This window comes from Trachurus japonicus, chromosome 6, assembly GCF_045865225.1.
Source record: "Trachurus japonicus isolate A0001 chromosome 6, Traja_1.0".
NCBI classification, from domain to species: Eukaryota; Metazoa; Chordata; class Actinopteri; order Carangiformes; family Carangidae; genus Trachurus; species Trachurus japonicus.
In genome coordinates, this window is record NC_140912.1 from 29,963,347 (window position 1) to 29,980,499 (window position 17,153).

A 17,153-nucleotide genomic window follows, 5' to 3' on the forward strand; every position below is an offset into this window, starting at 1 on the left:
TTAAGTTTTTGTCATAGCCCGAGATGCATAGGCTACCGGTTTCCAGTGCTCACCCTCAGCCTGGAGTAGAACGGCACCAATACCATCTTTGGAAGCATCTGTAGACACTTTTATCCTCTTCGTGTGGTCATAGAATGACAACACAGGTGCTGTGCTCAGTGTGTCCTTGAGTTTTTGCCACTCATGTTTATGTTTCACTGTCCATTTAAACTCACAGTCCCTGTGCAGAAGCTCTCGTATGCATGATGTCTTTGCTGTCAGATTGGGAATGAATTTACCTATGAAATTCACCATCCCCATGATGCGTAGCACCCCTGTCTTGTCTGTGGGCCTTGGCATGTTCTGTATTGCATGTATTTTGTCTTTATCTGGCTCGACACCACGTGCAGACAGCTTGTCTCCCAGGAAGAGGATCTCTTGAACGCCAAACTCACATTTACTCTTGTTGAGTTTCAGTCCATACTTTTGTATGTGCTCCATAACTCTGTTCAGCCTCTCGTTGTGCTCTTGGGCTGTGGAACCCCATATGATGATGTCATCAATGTAGACTCGAACTCCATCCAAGCCCTCGATGATCTGCTCCATCGCTCTGTGAAATATTTCAGGTGCTGACTTGATTCCAAAAGGCAGTCTGAGAAAGCAGTGTCTGCCGAAGGGCGTATTAAAGGTACAGTACTTGGTGCTGCTTTCATCCAGTTTCAGCTGCCAGAAGCCTTGTGAGGCGTCAAGCTTTGTGAAGTATTTGGCACCTGACATTTCACTGAGGATCTCTTCATGTGTAGGTATTTGATAATGTTCACGCTTTATGCTCTCATTTAAGTCTTTAGGGTCCATACATATTCTCAACTCACCATTCTTTTTCTTTGTGATGACCAGTGAGTTGACCCAGTCTGTAGGCTCATTAACCTTTTTGATCACTCCTAGCATGATCATTCTGTCGAGTTCTTTCTTTAGGCAGTCTTTCAGTGGCGCCGGAACTCTGCGTGCTGCATGCACAACTGGTTGGGCTCCTTCTTTCAACTGTATTTTATATGTGAACGGCAAAACACCAAAACCCTTGAAAACATCTGAAAAGTTCTGAACAATTGTGTCCATACAGTCAGTTGTTGGGTTTATGGTTGGAACGATGCGATGCACTCTTTTCACAAGCCCCAGTTCTTCACAGGCTCTGTCACCAAGAAGTGATTCCCGTCCCTCATTCACAACAAAGAAGAATAGTTGGTGCACTTTTCCTTTAACTGTGACACTCAACCTGCATGTGCCCAAACATTTCATTGGCCGCCCATTGTAGTCTTTCAGTCCAGATTCTTTTCTTTTTATTTGTGGCTTATTTTTCATTGCCTTCACATCACACATGCTTATGAGATTTGCTTTTGCACCAGTGTCCAGTCTCATGGTGACTACAGTCCCATTTATCATTAGAGGAGCTATCCACTTATCTTCTCTAGTGACATCATTTACATTGTCTGGTTTATTTATTTGTTCACTTTCACAATTCACCATTCCAACAAAGAAAGTGTCACTGAGATCAGGCTCGTCTATTAAGTTTACACTTTTTTCTTTTTTCCACTCTTTCCGTTTGGAGAAGCATTGTTTAGCAAAATGATTCTTGCCTTGGCAAGTGGAGCATTGCTTACCAAACGCTGGACACTGTCTAGGCTTGTGCTGTGAGCCGCAGCGCTTGCAGTTTATGATCACGTCCTCCTGCTGTGCAGGCCGGGTCTGTGTGCGCCGTCTCCGCTGATACGACACTGCTCCAACCGCTGCCGCGCTGTCGCTCTGCGCCGAGGCGACTGCAGACATCTCGCTGAACGTCCTCACGTGCCTTTGGGACAGCTCACTGGCCTGGCAGATCTTAATGGCTCCAGCCAGCGTCAGCTCCATCTCCCGTAGTAGCCTCTCTCTGACCTTTTTATCCTCCACACCGAAAACGATCTGGTCCCGTATCATGGAGTCCGTCAGCGTTGCGAAGTTGCAGGACTGCGCCTTTAGCCGCAAGTCCGTCAGGAAGCTATCAAAAGGCTCATGCTGGCGCTGTGTACGAGACTGAAACACGTACCTCTCGTACGTCTCGTTCTTCTTCGGAGAGCAGTGAGTATCAAACTTGCTAAGCACTACATCCAACTTTTCATTATCTTCAGGACTGTCAAACACGAACGTGTTAAATACTTCTATGGCCTGTGGCCCTGCTATTGTTAGCAGCAGCGCTACCTTTCTTGCCTCCGGCTTTGCCTCGAGTCCCATAGCAGCAACATAAAGGTGAAACCGCTGTTTGAAGGTGCGCCAGTTCTCGTCGGCATTCCCCGTCAGTTTCAAACTTTCCGGTGGTTTTAAATCCATGTCGCCCATTCGAGTTCACTCCTGGTACCATGTCATGTTCGTGTTCCAAGGATGAGGCCGTGTTGATAGCAAGTAACTTAGTTTAATGTCTCACGTTCTCAACAACATACATGTGGCTCCATGCAGTCTTGCTCTACCCCGTTATATATGGTACGGTAAGCTGACTACTAACCAGTACTGCCGCCTAGTGGTCAAACATGTAATAACATCCAATCATAACACCAGGCTGTAAATATGTCTTTTTAAGCTGTAAAGTCGGCTATTTTAACATGGGGCTCAATTGACCCTTCGCGTAAGCCCCGCCCCCTTGGTTACTGTTGCTACGCCGGGCAAGCTTTCACTCCCAGCCATGCTCCTGGCAATATTTGGTATCGATTTCAAAGGAAATATCAGCAAATTTCTGGATAAACTGTTCTGAGATAATAGAGAGAAGAAGTCACAAAGATCATTCAGAGTTTTCAGTGACGTGACTCGTGCAGGAGGATAAAACGTTCAACGACACGACTGGACAATGTACAGAGCAGCAGTAAGGGCTGGTCATTTTTCCGTCTATCAACCCACGAAGACTTAGGTCATCTCACTGATTGTCAAACTGCAAGTTTTTGGGCGATTGTGAACCACATACAGCTTTCGCTGCTGTTTTTTTTCTTCCACCGCTGTATCAGTCAGTGAAAGCAGTCCCTGCCTGGAGGATCCCTCGCCTAAAAGCCCAGGTAAAAGCCTTAAAAGTACAGCTGTCATTTCGGATGTGATCATATGGTTATCCCCATATTTACACTTGCTCAAGTCGAAAAAAAAGTCAGCTCGTATCTGAACATCTCTATATTGCTGCCGCCGCCGCCGCCACCGTAGTAGCAGCGGCAGCAGCAGCAGCAGCAACAACATCCTTCTCTACAAACAAATGTTTTTCGTCCTAGTCTCAAAATGTGTCCACAAAAGCAAATGTAATGACTTACTGCCGAAAGCTTGCCAGGCCTATAGTTACGGTTGCTAACGTAGGATTGGACAATAGCTGTTTGTGGGAGGAGTTGCCGAAGGGTCAATTGGAGTTGCTCCCTTCTGGAGCCAGCCCCCAGAGGAAGCCGAGGGGATTGTAGTTTTTTGAACGCGGAAGTGAGCTTCATTTCTCAGACCGACAACTGCCCCCTTGTCTCCACCCCAACCAGGAAGAACGCTTAAAAAAAAACCTATCTTTATTGACACCAGAGCCGTAGCAGGACACAGAGAGCAGAGGAGACTAGAGTCACAACACACACTAGAAAGAAGGTTTTTGGAAATAAATAGTTTTTTAAAAGACCAACAACTGCAGCCGTACCTGGTCACGGAGTTTCATGTCTGATATATTGTAACATTAATAGTGAGCAGCCCCGAGTGATACGTAAACACAGGAAGTCACATGCGTCTAAGGTCTAACCATCCAGTGCTAACGGCTAGGCTACTGTTAGCTCTGTGAGTTCTCAACGCTCTATATCTATGGTCTGGACCAGGTTGAATTCCGGACCGTCGCGGTTCGACTCGGCCCGGTCGCAAGGTGTTGACTGCGATTTATTTTCGCCCTGCCGGTCCGGCCCCAGCCCGGCTCATTAAGAACTGTAATCTGTAACAATCGCTTCCCCTGCGTCTCCAGTAGCAGTAGCCTAACAACAGTTTATTATAAAACTCATCAGTCATCACTGACTCTGTATATATGGTTTAAAACTCTGGTGTTGTGTTTGACTGTGTTGTTCCCGTTTCACTGGCGTTCCTGTTCTGTTTACCGTTGCCATGCCAACACATGCAGCGGGGAGGGGGGGCACGTGGAGGTGCGCAGGAGGGAGAGGTGGGTGGGACTTGTGAGGGAGGTGGAGCTGTTGATTTTCAAATGTTTGTGCTGTGCTGAGTGAAATGCCAGATCGGTAAGAATTGCTTTAAGGAGACACTTTGTGGCTTCATCTGATCTGGAGCCAGACGTGTTTGAGCAGCACACACACAGTCTGAAAACAGCTGTTTGATCACACACACATTCAGCCACAAACACTGATTATTACACTGTTCACTACACTCACTCTCTTCTGATTGACAGCTCCAGGCCTCTGGACAGTGATGACATCTGTGTGTCACACTTGTGATTTACTGTCTCCTCAACACAACAACAGATCTCATCAGGACAAGATCAGGATCTCAGAGAGACTGAGCTGATTATTGATCATCAATATCTGACCAGACAGAGACCTGATGGTGCCGCCTGATTTCTGTCTCTTATTTTCTCCTTGGTTGGAGACGCTGGGAGACAAATGTCTCAGAGCAGTGAACATGGTTTGTTGTTGTTGTGTTGTTATTAGTGTGTCCACACTCAACAGGTGTCTACAGTCTCTGGGACTGTTCAGGTCAAACACTCAGGTGGTTGGTTCAGGAGCAGTTCAACCAGCTGGAAAGACTCAGAGCACAGCTGCCAACAGCTGGTTTCATCACTGAGACATAGGGGTGGGTAAAAATATCGATTCATCAATGCATTGCAATTTATTTTTTTACCAATTCAATATCGATTTAATAAATCCTCTGAATCGATTCAAGCTAGCTTTGCCTCTATGCCCTCCCCTTTTATTTGTTCAGGGTCTTTAAACTCATGCACCCTGAGTGGCAGGATATGGGTATTGCAAAAGTGCCCAGAAAACCCATTCACTCCAATAATGTGTGTTGCCCACTTGCTTGTAAATTGATGAAAACTGCCGTGTTTTTGTTTTCAGGTGTCTTGGTCATATCAAATTATACTTAAAGCAGAAGTAAGTGATATATTTGTGTTAATATAAGTCTTAAATAGTTATATCTTCCGACAGCAATCACTTATATAGAGTGTTTGGACCGAAACACGGGTCTGTCAGTCACTCTGCTCTGCTCTGAGCCCAGGAGAAAACATTTATCGTATCCTACAGTTTTTATCCAATGAGGAGATAGAACGGCATGCAGGGCTGTGTGTGCAGCCAAGGGACGTCGTGAATGTGGTGACGTAGGGACGAGGACTGTTATGGTGCGTTCAAGGCAACTCGTAACTCGTGTTATTCCAACCTGTGAAGTCGTACCAGTTTGATCTGGTGCGAGTTCACGGGTCAGAAGTTACGAGTGGCCGTTATAGTGACTTTCACAGGTAAAACAGGTCGGAAAAACACAAGTGGGTTGCCTGGAACGCTACAAAGTCATAAGTTGTGACTTGAAGCTGTAATTTACGATTTCAAAAGCCTGCCTGGAACGCAGCATTAGCCAAAACGACCGGATCGCTTACTTCTGCTTTAATTTTCTGTCTTAAAATTAAATATGTTTATTACAAATAGATTGAAACATGAATTTAGACTGTTTTTTGTTTTGTTTTTTTACTAGCCCGTATTAATGTCTATCTGTAAGGGGTCCATGATGATACTATTAATGTGGGTGATCTAGTAATGTCCATAAATTATTGAAAATACCACATTTGCTCATTCACCAACAATGCAGAGATGTCAGTTCTTGGGCACGTTTGCGATAACCATATTCCGCCACCAGGAGGCACTTCCATTTGACCAATGTGTGTCGTTACTCTCTTAGTCCAGCACGCTACTATGGATATGGTCTCAGTGATCAGATCTGATGTTATCAATGCATCGATCACCTGAGACAGATGTTAATACCAGGTGTGATCAGGTGTGAACGGGGCCATAGAAAATGTTCCAGCTCCTCCTCCTCTATCAGACAGTGTGTGTGGCTGCAGCAGCTTCTCCTTACCTGAGAGAGTCCAGTCTCCAGTCTGAATCCTCCAGTCCAGCAGACAGCAGCTTCACTCCTGAGGCTCCTGGATAGTTGTAGCTCAGGTCCAGCTCTCTCAGATGGGAGGGGTTGGAGCTCAGAGCTGAGGCCAGAGAAGCACAGCCTCCCTCTGTGACCAGACATCCTGACAGACTGAACACACACAACAACACACAGGAAAACAACGGTCAAAATCCTGGAGGTGTGTTCAAGTGTCATCAGATAAACAGCTTGATGGATCCTCACCTGAGAGTCTCCAGTCCACAGTTTGGACTCTTCAGTCCACCAGACAGCAGCTTCACTCCTGCATCATTCAGTTCATTGTTACTCAGGTCCAGGTGTCTCAGACTAGAGGACTGGGAGCTGAGGACTGAGGACAGAGCTTCACAGCTTCTCTCTGAGAGGTTACAGCTGCTCAGCCTGAAGAGATGAACATGAGGAATTAATGAGGAAAGGGATTTCTTTTCTGTCCTGTTGAAAAGACAGAAGTGTTTTTATATAATGATGAATGAATCCAACTATCTCTACACTTACAGAGCTTTGTTAGAGGCTTTGACCACTGGCAGCAGCCTCAGAAGAGCCTCCTCTGAAGCAGAGTATTTCTTCAAGTCAAACTCATCCAGATCTTCTCCTGATGACAGTAAGATGAAGACCAGAGCCGACCACTGAGCAGGAGACAGTTTATCTGTGGAGAGACGTCCTGATCTCAGGGACTGTTGGATCTCCTCCACTAGAGAACGATCATTCAGTTCATTCAGACAGTGGAACAGGTTGATGCTTTTCTCTGCAGAGGGAGTCTCTTCAATCTTCTTCTTGATGTACTGAACTGCTTTCTGATTGGAACGTGAGTCACTTCCTGTCTGAGTCATCAGACCTCGTAGGAGAGTCTGATTGGTCTTCAGTGAAAGACCCAGGAGGAAGCGGAGGAACAAGTCCAGGTGTCCATTTGGACTCTGTAAGGCCTCTTCCACAGCGCTCTGGTAGAAAGGTGTAGATGTGTCTCCAAACACTTGATACCACCGAGATATTGTTTGTTGTTGTGTCATCAGGTTGAGTCCAGAGTTGATGAAGGTCAGGTGGACATGAAGAGCAGCCAGAAACTCCTGAACACTCAGATGGACAAAGCAGAACACCTTGTCCTGGTACAGGCCGCTCTCCTCTTTAAAGATCTGTGTGAACACTCCTGAGTACACTGAGGCTGCTCTGATATCGATGCCACACTCTGTCAGGTCTGATTCATAGAAGATCAGGTTTCCTTTCTGCAGCTGCTCAAAAGCCAGTTTTCCCAGAGACTCAATCATCTTCCTGCTCTCTGGACTCCAGTGTGGATCTGTCTCAGCTCCTCCATCATACTTGACCTTCTTCAGTTTTAGATAAACAACCAGGAAGTGGATGTACATCTCAGTCAGGGTCTTGGGCAGCTCTCCTCCCTCTCTGGTCTTCAACAGCTCCTCCAGAACTGTAGCAGTGATCCAGCAGAAGACTGGGATGTGGCACATGATGTGGAGGCTTCGTGATGTCTTGATGTGGGAGATGATCTCTCTGGCCTGCTCCTCATCTCTGAACCTCTTCCTGAAGTACTCGTCCTTCTGTGGGTCAGTGAACCCTCTGACCTCTGTCACCATGTCAACACACTCAGGAGGGATCTGATTGGCTGCTGCAGGTCGTGTGGTTATCCAGAGGTGAGCAGAGGGAAGCAGTTTCCCCCTGATGAGGTTGGTCAGCAGCACGTTGACTGAGGCGGACTCTGTCACATCAGTCAGGATCTCAGTGGTGTGGAAGTCCAGAGGAAGTCGACACTCGTCCAGACCGTCAAAGATGAAGACGACCTGGAACTGATCAAAGCTGCAGATTCTTGCTTCTTTGGTTTCAGAGAAGAAGTGATGAACAAGTTCCACCAAGCTGAACTTTTTCTCTTTCAGCACATTCAGCTCTCTGAAGGTGAAGGGAAATGTGAAGTGTATGTCCTGGTTGGTTTTATCTTCAGCCCAGTTCAGAGTGAACTTCTGTGTTAAGAGTGTTTTCCCAATGCCAGCCACTCCCTTTGTCATCACTGTTCTGATTGGTCGGTCTCTTCCAGGTGGGGCTTTAAAGATGTCTTCTTGTCTGATGGTTGTTTCTGGTCTGTCTGGTTTCCTTGATGCTGTTTCAATCTGTCTGACCTCATGTTCAGCATTGACCCCTGCAGCCCCTCCCTCTGTGATGTAGAGCTCTGTGTAGATCTGGTTCAGAAGGGTTTGGTGTCCTGCTTTAGAGATCCCCTCAAACACACACTGGAACTTCTTCTTCAGGTCAGATTTGAGTTTACGACAAACTGCAGCAAAATGTTCTGAATGAAAACACAAGAAATCAGACCAATAAGAAAATATAACATGTTAAAGCAGAAGTAAGCGATCCGGTCGTTTTGGCTAATGCTGCGTTCCAGGCAGGCTTTTAGGCTTTTGAAACCGTAAATTACAGCTTCAAGTCACAACTTACGACTTTGTAGCGTTCCTGGCAACCCACTCGTGTTTTTCCGACCTGTTTTACCTGTGAAAGTCACTATAACGGCCACTTGTAACTTCCGACCCGTGAACTCGCACCAGATCGAACTGGTATGACTTCACAGGTCGGAAAAACACGAGTTACGAGTTGCCTTGAACGCACCATAACAGTCCTCGTCCCTACGTCACCACATTCAGGCGCATCCCTTGGCTGCACACATGCCGTTCTCTCTCCTCATTGGATAAAAATTGTAGGATACGAGAAAAGTTTTCTCCTCGGCTCAGAGCAGAGCAGAGTGACTGACAGACCTGTGTTTCAGTCCAAACACTCTATAGAAGTGATTGCTGTCAGAAGATATAACTATTCAAGACTTATATTAACACAAATATATCACTTACTTCTGCTTTAAGTATAATTTGATATGACCAAGACACCTAAAAACAAAAACACGGCAGTTTTCATCAATTTACAAGCAAGTGGGCAACACACATTATTGGAGTGAATGGGTTTTCTGGGCACTTTTGCAATATTGCTGTCGGAAGATATAACTATTTAAGACTTATATTAACACAAATATATCGCTTACTTCTGCTTTAATTCTTCTAAATAACGACTATATGAACATGTTTCCCTCCATGTGTTGTCAGTAAACGTCTCATGTGTCCTTCATGTTGAATCTTTACAGAAATCGTCTTACTCCTCTGCAGACGCTCAGCCAGCTCCTCCTGCTTCCTGCTCCTCAGGAGCTTCACTGTGATCTTCACTAATGCCTCTCTGATGCTCCTCTGCCCTTCATCCTCACCGTCCATCACCTCCTCATCCTCCCTCTGACTCCCTGAGCATTCTGGGTAATCTGGACTCAGAAACTTGTGGATCTTCTTCAGCTCATTCTTCACAAAAGTGACCATGTTGTCCTCCAGCAGCTGGAACAGAAACTCTATGAGTGACAACATCAAACTAAAACCTGACAGACTGACAATCCACTGGTGTCAAAGTGCAGCATGGAGATGATTGTGAACACAACAGATGTAACAGCAGCTGTTGGACATGTACCCACCATAAACATGGAGTCCAGGTGTGTTTGATGCTGCTGGGTAGACTGACCACTGGGAACCTCTGAGCTCTCCTGGTCCAGTCTGTGGAGGAATCAGTGTCAAGTGAACATCAGTACAGAGAGATAATACAAGATGGACTTTATATGTCCCCTGAGGACGTTCACAACAGACAGAGACACTTTGATTTCAGACCTGGTCTAACAACACATTGTACAAACTGGTTCATTTCTACAATAACCTGAATCAATAACTGACTGTCAGTTACAGCTTACATCTGATCAGCTGATCCACGTCCTCCTTTAAAGCCAATGAACCGGTCATTTGACTGGTCGCTCTTTAAAGACAGACAGCTGGGTTCAGGAGAGTCTGGGCTCTGCTGCTGGATCCTGAAACAACAACACAACTGATAAATGTGCAGGTTGGAGAAAAACTGATTAAAATATCTTCAATCTTTTAATAAACACAACAACTGACTTTTAGAGAGAAAAGTCTGACAGTTTTAATTCTGACCTTTGTCCTCTGGTCTGGCCCTGATGTCCCCCACACAGAGTGGTTTTAGAGGGAGGGGCTCCCTCCTCTCTGTCCTCACACTGATCCATGCTGCTGAGGTCACATCCACATCAGCTCACACACACTTTGTAGCTTCACCTGCAGAGGAAACACACATCATTCATGTGCACAGCAGCTCACATGTCCATCATGTCTCCAGCTGCTCCTCCACTGATTGGCTCTTCTTCTCTGCTTCATATCAGTGTCAGCTGAATGCAGTCACACAGCAGTGAGGAAGAGGAAGCTGCCATCAGCTGCTGTACTTCTAGTATCAGTCCACTAGATGGCGTCATGAAGCTGCAGTGAAGTGAAGAGCAGCCCAGCAACATGATCGACTGTTTCCATCCACTGACACACACAAGGACTGAGATCCACTGAGTTGATGTGACACAGTCTCTGTGTGGACAGCGTCCCTGTAGAAAACCACTGGATCAAACAAGCTACAGCTGATTGTTACACACACAACAACTGGGCCTCAACTCAGCTGCAGTACAAGCAGGAAGCAGCACAACAAGGAAATACTCAAGGAAAGTACAAGTACCTGACAACTGTACTGATGATAGGCAGTAACAGTACTGATCAATAGACTGTAGTAGCTGTTGAAGCAGGAGCCTCTGTGGTGTTCACTGTCTTTCTGAACATCATATTAAAAACCCTGTGAGCCGCTCAGCCTGCCACACTGAGTCCACATCAGTCCTGTAGTGTAAATCTTTTAAAAATAAACTGCAACAGCAATGTGCAACAACAACTTGAAGTGCAACGACAACAATTAAGGGTTTTTGTACTTACGTTGGAATTCTCTAGGGATTGACAGAAGTGACGCACTATAGATTTTAAAACGTTTATTGCTTTTGGGGCCCCGAGTGGTTATGAGGCCCTAAGCAGGTTCTTAGTTTGCGTATGTCTTTGGCCTGGCTCTGAGTGGAGCTGCACACAAATAACCACTCTGTTCACGACCATGCTCTGCTTCTGCTCTTCTACCGACAACAGGTTCTGTCGGTCCAGACTTTACAGTTACAGCTCTGACTCAGCTACAGTAACATTATATTAACACAACAACAACAGCACAACGAGACGTCGAAGGGCAGAGAACTCATGTAACGACAGTTGTTAACGAAGAAAACATTCAAAGTGTTCACCTTACCTTCACACGAGAAAATAAACTGCGACACAACCGTGCTGGTTCAAAGGTGAAGGTAAACGTCAAACGGAGTGGGGGAGGGGAGGGACATGATCTGAGTGGAGAGACTGGTGTTTTTACTGCTGTTTGTTTCAACCACTGAACCATAAAGGTTAAATATTAAAGACATGATTGACCTTCAGTCCGCCGCTTGTCAGAAGAACATGTGTGTTGTTATGTTGCCAGGACCGTCAGCAGGGGGCGACACTGATCCAGCAGGGACAACACCCACAGTAGAAGAGCTGTGAAATACAGACTCATGTTGTACCAGATGGCTGCATTGTATTAAAGGACAATTCCAGGCAAATTCAACTCAGGGGTGTATGTTCCTATCATTTTAGGTCTAAAAGAAGGAATCTGAAGATTTTCTGTTTTGCGGTAGTTGTGTCTGTCCCCGCATCGCCACGGCAGCAATGAATGGGAGGGGATGCGAGTTCCGCTGCTTAGGCTGTTTACATCCCTCAAAGCCGCAATGTTTTTCCACGGACAGCGTCAGATGGCGACTCAAACATGCACCGAGAAGTTTATTTACTTCAAGCAAGCCAACATGTTTGTAAAACTCGATCTAATTCAAAGTCTCCCAGAGTCTTGCGCGAGACCCAAGTTGCCGTGCTCGGTGTGTTTATGTGCAGTTGGAAAGCTACCGTTTGTGTCATAAACACAGGAATATCAACTCTTGACTTGCTACAAGTGTACATTTTTTTCCACAGACAGGTGGCTACTCAAACATGCGCCGAGAAGGTTTTTTACTTGAAGGAACTCGCATCCGCTCCCAGTCATTGCTGCCGTGGCGATGCGGGGACAGACACAACTACCGCAAAACAGGAGCAATTAAACTGAGATCCCTTCTTTTAGATAAACGATAAATGATAGGAACATACACCCCTGAGTTGAATTCGCCTGGAATTGTCCTTTAAGAGGGAAATCTATATGATTTCTATTGGACTCCAGTGGTAAACAACAGTGAACACAGATTATTATTATTATTTTTTTTTTAACAAATAAAAGCAGCAAAGATGTAAAAAACAGAATATTTTTCACTGAATATAATTAGTGACATATATTAAAAACTATGAAACTATAAAACTATGATGTTTTGTTGATTTGTCTTGTTTGTCATGCTTTTGTTGTTGTCACGTGTTATTGTTGATTGTGTGTTTATTGTTGTTTATTGTTTGTCTTTATCATTTGTAAAAATACAATAAAAATATGAAGAAAAAAAACTATGAAAAATACACAAAAAACACTGCAAAAAAGAATGACTGACAGTGTGATTGTAGATTACATGAACTACAAAACCAAAAGCAGAGGAATGAAATCAACTTATCATCAGCTGTATTTTCAGGTGCTTCATGTATAAAGAAAAATTTGACACAACTTTAAAACAAAAAAAAAAGGAACACAACAGACACCTGACCGTCTCAATCCACTGGTTCTGACCTTCAACCTCATGTTTGTTACTCTGAAATGGGAAAATATCTCAATTCCTCATCAAGTTGTACCTGATCAGTCTGAAATTATTTATGACCAAATGTGTGTCCTCAGACTTGGAGCTCACCACCGGCTTCTTCTTTATGTTGTTTTTTATTTGTAAAACTGTAGTTTTGTTGACATCAAATAGTCCTGACCACATATTATTATTATTGCTGTTGTACCAAGGCCTTCAGCTTCCTCTGTAGGTGCTGTAGGAGAACCGGCTCATCAGCAGAGGGAGGTGGAACTTCTGCTGGGGGGTCACTGATGGTGAACACAATCTGAACACACACATACACACACAGAAAAAAGAAACAATTCACACACAAAGTTAAAATCATTCATTCATAAAATCATTTTTTAACAGATTTGGCGACACCCTGTGGCAAACAGCGGCCACATCTTTGTTTTCATGTATAAATTTGCAGTGGTGGAATTTGCAGTGGTGGAAGAAGAACTCTTTGGCTAAACCAGAACATCAGTTTCATTATTTAAAATGAACATAATGAACATGTAAGTGACACCTGAGTAAAAAAAAATCTTGGTTATTTCCAACAAAGAACATTATGGTACAAGCTCAATAAAAAAGTCTGTCATCTCCTGCAGGTTTCAGATCATAAGACACAATGATAAGGTGAATCTGAACTGGATTTATGGCAACGCAAACAATGCATATCTATGTGGATAGGTATGTACTGTATTGTGTGTTTTGTATTTTGTTTTGTTTTTAGTGTGTCCTATAAGCCCATGAGGGCTGGGCACCAAATAAAAAAATCCTACTACTACTACTACTACTGTATACAAATTATATATATTTTTTAAAAGTTGCATGACGACATGTTTCAGACCTACTAATCTACTAGGATGATGAGCTGGTGACTGGTCAGCAATTTATTTATTTTACTCTCTTCTCTTCTTTTGTTTTGATACATTATCTAATTTGTAAAAGGGATTTCTTGAAAAAAGATGTAGATACATTAAGTTCACTTTCACTTTCTGCCCCCTTTCATTCTGGTGTTGCATTATCCTTTGTATTTAGTGCCCTGGTAAAAATGTCTATCTATTTAAATATGTGTTCAGTTAACAAATATGCAGTAATATTTTTAAATACTATCGGTTAAATTACTGCCGTTGTGAAAGAAGTTATCATTAATGTGGAGAAATGTATAGGCAATGTGGTACTTTATTTGGCATTTACTGAACTTTCCTATGCTCTTGGTGGTTTTTGAACATCTCATGTCGTTTCCTGTGTTTATTGTTTATTTGGGTAACCAGGTGTCAATCTTTTATTAGCCAATCCATGCCAGTCAGAGATGAGTGTCAACTACCTACCGGATTCAGAGAAGAGGGTGGGATTAAAAAGAAAGAACGAGACGAGGCCAAAGACGGTTTTAATTAATAGAGTACGTATCTTTGATGAGGCTCATGCTAATGTCCGGAGAAAAGGAGGAACAGAAAAACGTCAATGTAAAGAGCTAGTTGTAAACGTTTAAAAGTGTTTAAAGTTATTATTTCTACTGAAACTAAAAGCCGGAGGGTTTATTTGTGTGGTATCGAGTACAAAATGTAAGAGTAAGCCGTGTTTGGAGCTAGCCTGGCTCTCGCCAGACCCTTGTAGTTCCGCAAAGCTACGCTGAGCTCCACACAAGGGTCTGGGACTGCTCCATAGGCGATTCATTTCAGAAGGCGGGGCCTTGTAAAAAAATCTTGTATGTGATTGGATAAACCACTTGTCCGTTATCTTGAATGACGTGCTACTTCAGCCACTCACTGCGAGCCGCCATTGTTGTTTGACTCAAACAGTCGCTTCAGCGCTACGTCACACCTCAGAAAGTCCCGCCCGGCGATCCTGATTGGTTCATTATTTTTTGCTCCGGGGAAGAAGTTTGCATTGGCCTCGAGTCCAGACCCTTGTGTGAAGCTGAGCGTAGCGCCTCTGGTGGAGCTTTGCGGAACTAAGGGTCTGGCGAGAGCCAGGCTAGTTTGGAGCTGTTACAGCCTGAAATGATATCAGTGCTAGTTAGCCTCTAACTAGCTAGCGAGAAGAAAGGAGACTGTATGTGTGTGGGAAAATTTTTGCGCTGGGATTTCTCAGTGAGTATGGACATTATGTGAACTAGTGACAATACAAATGTTTATGGGAATGAATAGTAGAGTTTATTAGTATTGTGAATTTCTGCATAGTGTGCCTACACACCTGCCTGCCAGCTGCCACGCATGCTGCTGCTGAGGGTTGCTCAGGACTTCATGCTGCCGCCAGGAAACCTGCTGTTGTAGACGGACATGTCTCCAGGACTGGCTTCTCCATCTCATCTCACACTTCTCCTCTGAACAGAGGGTTTGAGGAACCTGCTGCTAACCGTTTCTGAATTACCAAGGATCCGTGAGTACTGAGAAAACACATTTCACGAGGATTCAACTGAGCTCCAACATGTGCGCCAACGACATGGTACCATAACCCCGGGTAGGCTATTATTATTTTATTGTTTTTTTTACTCAAAGGGTCACCAGGACAATTAAAGGGTAAATATCCAATATTTTTGTGTATGTTAAGAAACATTTCATGTGTTGCAATGTGTATTAGGAGTTGAAATGTTTATTTATATTGGACAGATGTGGTTATGGTGGGGCTATGTTATGTAAATGTATGCATGGTGGGAGTTTGTAAGGCTCACGTAAACAATATAGCTATAAAATCAGCTAACCAGGCCTCTCTGCTCCCTAGGCAGAGTCATATTCTCCAGGTAAAGTAGACATAATACCAAATCTCATATTTTTGTAGAGTCCCTCCAATTCCCCTCCCATGCTTAAGGTGTTAACAAGTGTAAAGGGGAATTTCATGACATTTTGGTATCAAATATAAATATAAATCATGTTTTCTTTTTTTTTTCAATGAATGAAACAAATGAACTAAACAGAATAATAAAAACAGAAAACATACTGTCTACAGTTGTGATAAAATTATGTTTTCTTAATATCACAAGTGTAAACAGATCATTGGTCTTCTACGCACCTGTCCATTTTTAAAGGTGTACTTACTTACTTAATCCTCTTCGTCCGAGGTGAGACATAAGGCTGCGACGATCTGACTCCAGTGGGACCTGTCGTGCGCTACATGTCGTGCCTCGCCCCATGTAAGGTTCATCGCCTTTAGTTCGGCTGTTACGGTTCGTCGCCAGGTTGTTTTAGGTCGGCCTGGACTCCTTTTTCCAGCTGGGGTCCATCTCAATGCGACCTTTGGGATACGGTCTTCATTCATTCATTCTGAGCACATGGCCCAGCCAACGTAGTCGATGGCGTTTAATTTCCATCACAGCACTGGTGCACTTGGTCATCCTGCGCAGTTCTCTGTTTGAGATCTCTTCAGGCCAGAATATAAGACAGATTTTGCGCAGGCATCCATTATGGAAGGCATCGATCCTTTTTCATATCATGTGTTGTCACTTGCCAGTATTCCTAACCGTACAGCAGCACTGATTTTACGTTGCTGTTATACCGTCGGACCTTTGTTCTGAGGCTATACTGCTTTAAATTTCCAGATTGGATGGAGCCTTATAAAAGCACTGTGGGCCTTCCCTAGCCTTGCTCTGATGTCCTTTTGTGTTGAGTTGTCTTTACTGACGGTCCAGGTAGGTGAACTCCTCGGCATAGTTGAGGGTTTCTTCATCCACCGTGATAAGTGCCTCCGGTGGGGCATTACATCAAATAACTTTTCAGTCATTAAGCTATTTTACTGATCAATAACGCGGTACATCCACATAAGTGTTTTGGGGTTACGGTGTAAAGAAGCTACATTTCCCCAGGCATTCCTAGACCTTAAATGCACCGCTTCCATGTGACGTCATGTCAAAATCAAATCAAATAAACTTAATAAACTAAATTTGTCTTGGGCAAGGGAGTTATGACAGCTGCCGTGTACATGTAAATCAAATCAAATCTTTGAATTTACAAAACCATGAACCTTTAATCTGCATCAAAGCCATTTAAGCATTTTTAGCCCCCAGGGTTTACTTGATTATTTGTTTAACTGTGTGTCAGTTCTGTAGCTCTGAACTTGGTCCATGGTGAGTAGAACAAAGAATTATTTTTTCTCTAAAGCCTGAAGTTCCCGTGTACGTATCCTTCTGATGCCCATCTGATGCCCATCTGCTGCAGCGGGACTCAGCACGCAGTAGGTAACAGAGGAGGAGGGAGAGAGGTGTAGCCTACTCCGAGTTAAGTTTGTGAATCAAGGCCGTAGCTGGACAACTTTATTTTATGTTTCTAATCGAGTCCTCAGAAAACAATTACCTACACGTTCGCACGCTTCCTCTGCA

At 44.1% G+C, this 17,153-nt stretch overlaps 2 protein-coding genes across 2 annotated transcripts in view; both read right to left on the reverse strand.

Moving 5' to 3' along the window:
• The window catches only part of LOC146986388 (protein NLRC3-like), a 144,286-nt gene that overhangs the window by 48,637 nt on the left and 78,496 nt on the right, over positions 1-17,153 (reverse strand). The window lies entirely within an intron of this gene.
• Positions 6,339-7,142, reverse strand: LOC146986391 (NLR family CARD domain-containing protein 3-like). The gene is made up of 2 exons (XM_085780343.1): positions 6,631-7,142; positions 6,339-6,516 (listed from the first exon to the last, which is right to left on the reverse strand). The coding sequence occupies exons 1-2, from the start codon at positions 7,140-7,142 to the stop codon at positions 6,339-6,341; spliced, it is 690 nt and encodes a 229-aa protein (XP_085636469.1).